Raw genomic sequence first — 10,328 nt, 5'->3', positions numbered from 1 at the left:
TCGATGTCTTCCTAAAACCCTGCTCCTGTAGGGAGGATCCTGAAGGCAGCACAGGAAAACAAACACAGACTTAAAAAAAAAAAGAAAAAAAGTGAGGAAATATTTACAAACTATGACAAACAAAGTTATTATTTACAAAGTCAATAAGTCCCATTGTTTGTCAAAAAAATCTAAATAATTTAAGAATTAAGTTTTTTAAAAGATCATATCATTTTGGAATTTTTAGTGTTGAAAATCAGCTTTTTAAAAATTATTTATTCGTTATTAGGATCCTCATTAGCTTCAAAAGTGTGGTTGCTAATCTTCCTGGCGTCCACACAACAAAACAAAAATAAGAATAACTATTACCAGTATCTTTTAGAATAGATTTTAAGATTATTTTATTGGTTTTTAAATCTCTTAATGGTCTTGGCCCCTTCTTATTTATCAGATTTGCTTCTATCATATGAGCCAGTGAGAGCCCTCAGGTCTTCAGGTAGTGGACTTTTAATTGTACCAAAAGTAAAAACTAAGACCCAGAGTGAGGCAGCTTTTTATTATCCCGGCCCACGCCTGTGGGACACCCTGCCTGAGGATCTGAGGGCTGCACAGAGCATAAATATTTGTAAAGGCAAACTCAAGACCTACCTTTTTAGTCTTGCTTTTAACTGAGTTTTATTTGTATTCTTAATAGCTGTATCTATTTATTTATATATGATCTATTTCCAATTTAGTCACTTTTATTCCACTTTATTTATTTATGTACTTATTTATTTATTTTAAGTCTAGCATCTTAAGTTCTTTTAATGGTTTAATGTTTTAGTCTTTTATTATCTTAGAAATGTATTTTACTTTGGTGATTTTAATTTCCTGTTTTGAGTTTTAACATCTTATTTCACCTCCAGTGTCTCCTCATTAAGATATCATGAGAGCGTTTCCTCAGTTCGTTCAGCAACTTCTTTTTTATTTTATTTTTATTGTTTTTATTGCTATTGTTGCATATTGTGTTCTTAACCTTAGGATTATGGGGTGGGTTTGGGGTCGGGGCTGGGGGTGGGATCTTTTTCTTAATTTGCTCTATTTTGAAGTTATGTACAGCACTTTGTGTTACAATGTCATTGTATGAAAAGCGCTTTATAAATTAAGTCTGATTGATTGATTGATTATGTAAATCACACAGGCTTTTTTCGAAACCGCCTACTATACTAGCAGTATGTACTGATTTGGTCTAAATTCAGTCTGTAGTAAGCAGTAAGTGAACAAGAGCAAAATTTGCAGGATGCCAAAACTACCTGGATGTCGTACAGTCTGCCCTGCGTACTGTTTCCCACAATGCACAGCGCTTGTTCCGCTTTTTCTTTTCTTTTTTTGATGGAGGGAACTGCTGTAAAAATTATTAAATTCCATATCAACCACTTCTTAACTTTTTAAATCATGAGTGGATGCTAAAGAAGCAGTTTTGCTATCAGCTTGGTCGTTGTTTACTTCCGCTTTCCGAAACCAGAAATTCAGTGATGTCTGACCCAGCACGCTGCAACACAGATCGAATAGAACAGCCATACTACAGACTAAATTCAAACGCAGTATGTAGTAGGCAGTACCTACTGCCTACTACATTAGTAGGTAGTAAGCAGTAGGTCGTTTTCAAAAACAGCCACAGTATCCGTAAAACAAAAATGGGTGCCATAAAAGTCAAAAATGAAAATGATAAATATAACAGTCATGTTTAAAGTGAAGAGTTCATATTGTGGGTCAATTTTTGTGATGATTTCGATGGTAAGGGTTTTTGATACGTTGGTGTATCAAACTTTTGGTACCGATATTGGGGACTTTGTCAGTCGGGTGTTTTGATATTGATCCCAAGACTCGTCAAAAACACACTTTATCCCTTGGCATGAGTGTTGATGGTGTACTGTGCAGGATTGCTATACTTGGATACTGTCTCTGATCCCCCCCCACACACACACACACAAACTTTGTTTTTTCCTTTGTTTTTTGCGTGTCTGGTTAGGTTGTCTTTGCATTGTTTGTATTGCTCTGTGTATTTTTGTGTTTTCAATGCTGTCACTATAAGAAGGTGTAAAACGGACACTGTCCACTAGAGATATGATCTTTTATATGTGCATTAGCTTCCCTTTTGACAATTTCTGATTGTTTGCTTTATTATGTGTCTGTATTGGAAAAGTTCAATAAAAACATGTTAAAAAAACAAACAAAAAACCCTACCCTTTATCAATACATTTTAATATTTTCAAGAGCAGCAGCTGCTTTCCATTTGAAACCAAGAACAGCCAAAGTGCTCAATAATAACACCGTTTCAGGAACATAGTTTTGGCTATTTGGCTAACCAATCACACCTTGTATTTGAAAAACATTTGACTTTGGTGCATGAATCAGTAAAAACGAGTTGGACCATCAGTCTGTATCCACCTTTCCAATTTTTTATCAATGACAAAAGGCCGAACAGGCTTTCTGCTACTTGTCGCTCAACTTCTGTCCCTGCCCCACCTCTCTCTGCTTTTGTTCTCCAGGGTGTTGCTGCTGATACCAACACAACAAACACACACCCAGAAAAAGAACACAAGAAACGCATGAGAAGGAGAAAGACAAAAGTCAAGTTTGGGTTGTTGCGAGTTGTCAATGCATGTGGATACAGTTTCTAACAATGTTAGGAAAAACAGGTAAGGGAAAAGAAAAAAAAAACAACTGCACACACACAAAGTTAATAACCATCCAAAGTGCTGTAGAGGTTCTGGAGGGCATCATTTACACTGTATCAGATCTTCTCCAATCGAAGATTAGAGCAACGTTTTTCCAGTTCAGTGACATGAAACCGCCATGATACTAAGTGTTCATTTTCATACTGCGGCCAGCTTTATCATGGTCACTAACTTTCTTCATGCACCATCATTTGTTATTTATAGAGCAAACTTTGACTCAGTTCCTCTCTGGTCCGACACATTTATTGACTCAGTGACAAACATTTTAATTCAGCCATTTAGGTTTTTATTTCAAAGAACATTTCAAGAGTAAATCAATATAAATTAAACAGACCTATAAATTACACATGATGGTTAAATGTTAGTGGCTAGCATGCGGAGCTAAAAAAAAAGAGGCATGTCACTACAACATAAGAAATAGAAATAAAGGGAAAAATTAGAAAACAAGTTAATGAGGCATCTTTTCTGACATTATCATCAGGGATGCACCGATCTGGTCCTGGTGTTGGGTATAGATCAGTTTTATGTTATTCGTGTACACATTTTGCTGGGTGGACAGCTAGTGTAGCACAGAAGAAGCTAAATACAACCTCAACCTCGGTCACATGACTCCAGCTGTCCGGCGGTCCTGCTCTGTGCAACGTTCTGGAAAGACAACCAATGAGTGTTGACGGATGAGATAGCATGGTTGGACCGCAGCAGATCAGAGATGGACCAGACAAGGATTAAGTGGAAGTCCCAGGTGAAACAGTGTCACAAAACCAAGGTATGGATATCAGGACTTTAAAAAGTTGGATCGGTGCATCCCTAATTATTCTATTGATCTATAAACTCTCCCCTCCAGTTTCAGGAGGTACAGGCCACTGTTCAGTTCTAAACTCTGTGGATTAACATTGTAACATTCTTTTAAGAGATGAAATACGGTCGTGTAACAGCACTCAGCAGGACGATCAGCTGGATTCTGAAACCTTTATTAAAGAGAATAAGAAGAAGACGATGTCTGGGAACAGAGTTCATCATAAAGACAAAGACAGAGAGCCGAGCAGCAAGTCCAATAAAATAAGTTTTCTGTTAAAAAGGTGAAGAAACGTCCGGTGAGTAGAATCTGTAAAGGTTTGAATGTTGAAAGCTGTACCGGGTATCCAGACTGTACAATATAAACCTCTGTAAATATCTGAATCTGTTAATGTGCACGCCGGGTCCTCTTCACAGCACCATGCCTCCACCCATGATCTCCATCCTCTGTGAGGAGAAGGACAGAGTTCAATGTCAGGTTACATAGAGGATGGGATAAACATCAATACTTTGAGGTCTGTGGTGATCATTTTATTTAGCAAGAAATGTGATTTACAAGCAGGGGTTGACAAAAAACTAAATAAAATAATAGATATGTAAATTGTCATTCAGTAGTGTCTGTTTCATTATCATCATTATTATTATTTTTATTATTTTTTTTTGTTTCATTGCTTCCTGTAAACATGTTATTCCTGCTCTATTTTGTTTAAATGTGACTTGTTATTTATTATTTTATTTTTATTATTATTGACATCTGTTTCTTGTCCAGCTACTTTTATACAAACTATTTATGTGAAAAATATTAAGTAATGGTATTAAAATATTCACTCATTATGGGTTAAAAATGGAAACAGATGCTAAATTAAAATGTTTAAATATCCTGAATATTAATATTCTGTACCAGCCTCAAAGATCCTATAAATAGGATTATTACGTAAAATTAAATATTTTCATTATGTTCCTTTAGATCAATACTGGTCCAATAAACTAGAAAAATTATGATTTAAAATTCCAACGACTTCTCAGTTTGTTTTTGGTATTATAATTTTAAATTTTCATTTATTTATTTATATTTATTATCTTTTTTAATTGTTATTCTTAATGCTTTTTTTCCTTTTCCACTTAATTATTTTTTAAATATTAACCTCTTTATCTTATTGTAGTTTCACTATTATTTATTTCCCCTTTATTTATTCATCTTTTATTCTAAATTATTATCATTTATTATTATTGGTTGCTTTTTCGTACAATCACTTATTGTTTTTCTCATAAAAAAAACATCACTTTCTTTATTTGTTTACATTGATCTTTTGTATGTAATGTGTAAAAATTAAAATAAACAGATATTAAAAAAAATAAACGAGTAAATACAATTCTAACGACAAAGTGGACGTATTGTGCCCTCTACTGGCTCAAACGTGTACTGCAGCCAGGATTTTTGAGGACTGCACACCAAGATAACTTGGATACTTTTTGAGGTACATGACCAAAACTGAAGAACCGATCAAGTAAATGAGCTCATAACGAGGATTTGTAAAGATCAACCAGTAGGACAGGAAACCACAGACGACATGTAATACTGGACTATACCAGACTCTCTGGTTTAGCTGTTACTTGTTTGCAATTACATGATAATGACCTGAAAAGACTCTTACCTGAGGCGGGTCTATGAAAGCCAGCCAATCAGACGAGTGTGTGGGCAGCAGTCCCATCGACTGACACTTGTAAATGGCCAACGCGGACCCCAGCAGGTTCCCGATCAGGTACACGAAGCCCTGAAGCCACTGCTGACTGGAGCTCTCCAACAACTTAAAGGCTGAGAGGAAAGAGAAGGAAGACGTGAACACAAACAGATCAAACAGGAGGTCTATAAACATGATGAGGCGGAGAGAAGGAGAGGAGGAGAGAAGGAGAGAAGGGGACACTCACTGGCTGACAGGGACATGAGCGCCTGGATGGGCCTCCACGCCATCATGCACACCATCATGATGGGGAAGATGGAGATGGTGTTTCCTGACATGTACATGATGAACAGGTTCATGGGGATCTGCTTCAGGGGACCGAGGGCCACGTCCCAGCAGCGCTGCACCACGGAGAGAGAGAGAGAGAGAGAGAGAGAGAGAGAGAGAGAGAACACTGTTATTACCAAACTATTGATCATTCTGTTAAAATGGTTACTTATAATAAATATTATCTTTCATATTTCGTAGGATTTTGATATGAAGTGTTTTATTTTGATTTCTGTGTTTGTGAATGATTCCACCACGCTGTCACTGAACAGACAGGACAATAAAGGGATGAGGGAGAGAGGATGAGAGCGAGAGAGAAGGAGAGAGAGAGATGAAGAGGGAGAGAGAGATATGGATGCGGAAAGAGAGAGGGGGATAGAGAGAGAAAGACGGAGAGAGACAAAGAGAGAGAGGGAGAGGCATGGAGCTGGAGAGAGAGGGCGACAGAGAGACCAAGAGTGATAGGGGGACGGAGAAAGAGAGAGACATAGGAAGTAATGGAGATGGAAAAAGAGGAGAGAGAGGAAGAGACGAGAGACGGAGAGGGAAAGTGAAGGATGGAGAGAGAGAGAGAGAGAGAGATGAGAAAGAGAGAGAGAGAAAAGAGTGAGAGAGAGAGATAGATGAGAGGGAGAGACGAGAGAGAGAGAGGGAGACGGAAAGAGAAAAAGAGTGAGAGATGGAGAGAGACAGAGGGAGAAAGAAGGACAGAGAGAGAGAGGGATTAAGAGAGAGAAAAAAGAGATCACGACAGAGATGGAGAGAGAGAGAGATGGAGAGATAGAGTGCTCCTTTTCTTTTCTCTCATGTTCTCATGAAATGAAAATCTGCTGTTGTTTGATTTTTTATCATCAAAGATAGAAACGCTTGATTCTGGATACGTTATGTAACAACTCTGCACTCAAGTGGTACTTCATCTACTTCTCCTTCTTTCTATCCTTCAGTTCTCTCCATCCTTCAGTGTTTTTATTCGTCTTTGTGTTTTTGATGAAGGAAACTTGAGCACAGCTGAACTTATTTCATAAAAACATTCACTCTTTAAAATCAAGAAAGGAGGTAAAGGATCTCCTCCCCTCGCTTCACCTTCTCCACCAGGTTCTTGTCGGTCTCCTGGATGCTGGTGTCAGGTACTGGTTTCTCAGAGTACCCAATGGGATACACCACGTCTCCCTGACCGCCCTGCCTGTCACGACTCCTGCAGCGAAGAGACGACACGAGCATGTTCAGGTATGAGGCAATCAGTGATCAACAACAACATCAAACAATAACAAAGGCCTTAAAGGACAGATGAAGAAGAGGAGGAGGAGTGGATTCAAAGAGAGGAAGATGAAACCTGCAGTGTTTCAGTTTCAGATCTTTGTGAGTTCATCAGATCAAAGAGTGTTCTCTGTGTGGCGTTCATGTTCACCTGGTGTTGCCCAGGCTCAGCTCAAGAGCCCACTTCATCCTCCTGGCCCCGCCCCCTCCTCTTGTGGACAGAGCTCCGCCTCCTCCTTGTCCCCCTGGAGAAGCCATGGCAACTCGCTGCACTGCTGGACCTCAGAGACAGGAAGCTGCTACACAAACAAAGAACAGAAATCAGGTGGGATTTCTCTTTCCGTGGAACAGATGAAGCTTTGAATTCATGGAGTACAGAAATCTGCATTACACCTGTGTGAGAGAGATAACAGGACAGTAGAATGTTTAATGGTTAGGATAAGAATCTTCTTCCTGATGTGTGTTTGATTATTCAATATGGAAGCCTTGAATAGACATGCATCCAGAGGCAAAAAGGCCCAAAAATATAACAAAAAAAAAAAAAAAATAAGAATGCTAGTTTTCCTCACTCATCATTGTGAACTGTATGTAAAATCTGACCACTGAACAGTGCCTGTGTTTTAAAAGAAAATGTTGTCTGTGATCTCTATCTGCACTTCATTTGCAAATTAGTTGCACCTTTTAAATTATGAACTGTATTTTTTACTCATTGTCTGTAAATCTGCTCTATACCGTGTCTTACATATGTTGACGTGTGCTGCTGACCTCTTAGCCAGGTCACCTTTGTGCAGAGGTCTTGATCTCAATGGGATTGATCTGGTTAAATAAAGGTTCATAAATAAATAAAATAAAAATACTGCGGTTAATTCTATCTGATTTCTCGGGATCTTAACTTATTTTTCTTGTGTTATTGAGAGAATGCTAGTTTTCCAATATAATAAAGGCAAGGCAAGGCAAGGCAGCTTTATTTGTATTGCGCATTTCATACACGAGGGCAACTCAATGTGCTTTACATTAAAACATTAAAAGCAATGGAGACATTCAGACAAGCATAAAAGAACACAATTAAAATGACAAATATGATAAAACAGAAAAGAAAAGGAAAATTAGAAATATATTAAAAATTACATTAAAATTTTAATTTAAAGTGAGTTAAAATGAGCTAAGATAGGAAGGCAGAGGCAAATAAAAATGTCTTAATCTTTGATATAAAGAGGTGAGAGTTGGAGCAGACCTGCAGCTTTCAGGGAGTGTGTTCCAGATATGTGGAGCATGATGACTAAACGCTGCTTCACCATGTTTCGTTCTGACTCTAGGGACTGAAAGCAGACCAGTACCTGATGACCTCAGAGGTCGAGGTGGTTCATAAAGTAGCAGCAGATCAGCGATGTATTTTGGGCCTAAACCATTCAGTGCTTTATAAACCATCAGCAGGATTTTAAAGTCTATTCTCTGACAGACAGGAAGCCAGTGTAGAGATCTAAGAACTGGAGTGATGTGGTCTACTTTTTTGGTCCTTGTTAGGACTCGAGCAGCAGCATTCTGGATGAGCTGCAGCCGTCTGATGGACTTTTTAGGGAGTCCTGTAAAGACCCCGTTACAGTAGTCTAGTCTGCTAAAGATAAATTCATGGACAAGTTTTTCTGCATCCTGCTGAGACATAAGTCCTTTAAAGGGGCAGGATTAAATGAATTTCGCATATTTAAATCAAAATGTCTCAGTGTTTGTGGATGGAATTTGTTGATTTAATTTTTTTGTATTATTTTTTATTAAATTCCTATCTTTTTACCTATGTGTTCCATTATTTGTATTTATTTAAATGTTCAATATAAAGACATCAAATAATAGATTAATTTGACACATTTTCTTGAGCTCACACAACATTTAGCTGTATAATCTTCTGACTATCTAGAAGACAGAGGTTTGTTATTGTGCTAAATCAGACAACAACATGTCATACTGCCTCTTTATAACGCCTGTAATTAACATGTTATCAGGGTAAAATGATGTTAATTAAGTGTATTGGTGGTCCGTTTTGGGCTTCCGTAGTTTTGCACCTAGATTCATGACTAAATAAAACATCTTTTATTAATCTGACACTTGATCTATGAGGACTAAACTGATCATATTGATGCATTTCTATAAGTGGAACACAAACAACGACAGCTCAATGGAAACCCTGTCAATATGTGACACCATGAAGAGTAACAGAGCAGCTCTCACACAGCTTTATAAAAGACAGGACGACAATAAACAGGATTTAAAACCTTCTTACTTTATATGAACATCCAAAGAGACGCTTTAAAGGTTTCTGTTGTCGTTCTTCTCGGAGGTAAAGGTTGAAAATAGGAAGATATGCCGAGAAGAGAATCAGCCTTTCGTCGATGTCGCTCCGGTTCCGTGGCGCGTAATGATGACGCAGTTACGCTGTGCGGAAGTCGCCTCACGTTCGCCCTCTAATGGCCAATCAGGAGGAAGACTTCAGACTTTAACTACACGTCCTTCTCCTTCTCCTTCTCCTTCTCCTTCTCCTTCTCCTTCTCCTTCTCCTTCTCCTTCTTCTTCTTCTTCTTCTTCTTCTTCTTCTTCTTCTTCTTCTTCTTCTTCTTCTTCTTCTTCTTCTTCTTCTTCTTCTTCTTCAAGCTTTATTAAGATTCTTGCGAACAAGGTGTAGAAATACCAAATACCAACAAGTTAAGCTGAAACGGCAAACAAACAAACAAACAAACAAATGAACAAATGAAAAATAAATGAATGAGTAAAGATCTATGGTAAAAACATATGTAAGTAAATAAATAAGTAGAAAAATAAATAAATAAACAAATAAATGAATAAGTAAAAAAAAATAAAAAATAAGTAAGTAAATAAATAAATAAGTAAGTAAACAAATCAGTAAAGAAATAAATAAGTAAGTAAATAAATGAATAAATAAATGAATAGATGATAAAAAAATTAAATAGTAAGTAAGTAAATAAGTAAATAAGTAAATAAATAAATGAATGAGTAAAAAAGTAAGTAAATAAATGAAAAAATGAATAAATAAATAAACAGATACATGAATGAGTAAATAAATAAAAAAGTAAATTAAAAAATTAAAAAGTAGTTAAATTAATAAATAAACAAATAAAGGAATAAGTAAAAAAAAAAGTAAATAAATAAATAAGAGAAAATAAGTGAATAACTAAATAAATAGATGAATAAATGAAAATAATGACATGACCTTGAAGTCATTTGAACATGTTTCTCCATGCAACACAGCTGATATAAAAATATCACCGTATCTCACATATCAAAATCGAGCCAAACCTCATTATCATCTCAGCTTGTAGTCACACTAAAACACATTATTGCTGCTCCAGACTCAAGACTGTACAATAAACACAAAGATCACCAACAAAAATCACAACACCCCGACATCCTCGACACTGTGCCGTCGAAATGTTGGTCACCAAAATACAAATACAACTTACAGGAAACAAGAGAAAGAAAACTCCTACTACTTGTCTTTGTACAGTCTACAGTGACCATAGAGGTTATGTATTATGACTGACTGTTTCATTTATGTATT

At 36.8% G+C, this 10,328-nt stretch overlaps 1 protein-coding gene across 1 annotated transcript; it reads right to left on the bottom strand.

Moving 5' to 3' along the window:
- Positions 1–3,654: 3,654 nt before the first annotated feature.
- Positions 3,655–9,210, bottom strand: emc4 (ER membrane protein complex subunit 4). Its single transcript, XM_034677041.1, has 6 exons — positions 9,036–9,210; positions 6,912–7,059; positions 6,587–6,698; positions 5,424–5,577; positions 5,150–5,310; positions 3,655–3,941 (listed from the first exon to the last, which is right to left on the bottom strand). The coding sequence occupies exons 2-6, from the start codon at positions 7,016–7,018 to the stop codon at positions 3,906–3,908; spliced, it is 570 nt and encodes a 189-aa protein (XP_034532932.1). The 5' UTR covers positions 7,019–7,059; positions 9,036–9,210; the 3' UTR covers positions 3,655–3,905.
- Positions 9,211–10,328: the final 1,118 nt, after the last annotated feature.

The sequence above is a fragment of the Notolabrus celidotus genome, chromosome 23 (genome assembly GCF_009762535.1).
Source record: "Notolabrus celidotus isolate fNotCel1 chromosome 23, fNotCel1.pri, whole genome shotgun sequence".
Classification (NCBI taxonomy): Eukaryota; Metazoa; Chordata; class Actinopteri; order Labriformes; family Labridae; genus Notolabrus; species Notolabrus celidotus.
Note: the sequence above shows the minus strand (reverse complement) of the source record. Positions and strands in the feature narration are given on the sequence as shown.

Bases quoted from the DNA above. Each gene is read 5' to 3' on its own strand.
- emc4 (XM_034677041.1), bottom strand. From the start codon at position 7,018: ATGGCTTCTCCAGGGGGACAAGGAGGAGGCGGAGCTCTGTCCACAAGA. The intron at 6,699-6,911 runs GTGAACATGAAC...TCTTCGCTGCAG, and splicing joins CTGAGCCTGGGCAACACCAG to GAGTCGTGACAGGCAGGGCG. The intron at 5,311-5,423 runs GTGAGTGTCCCC...CTTTCCTCTCAG, and splicing joins GCTCATGTCCCTGTCAGCCA to CCTTTAAGTTGTTGGAGAGC.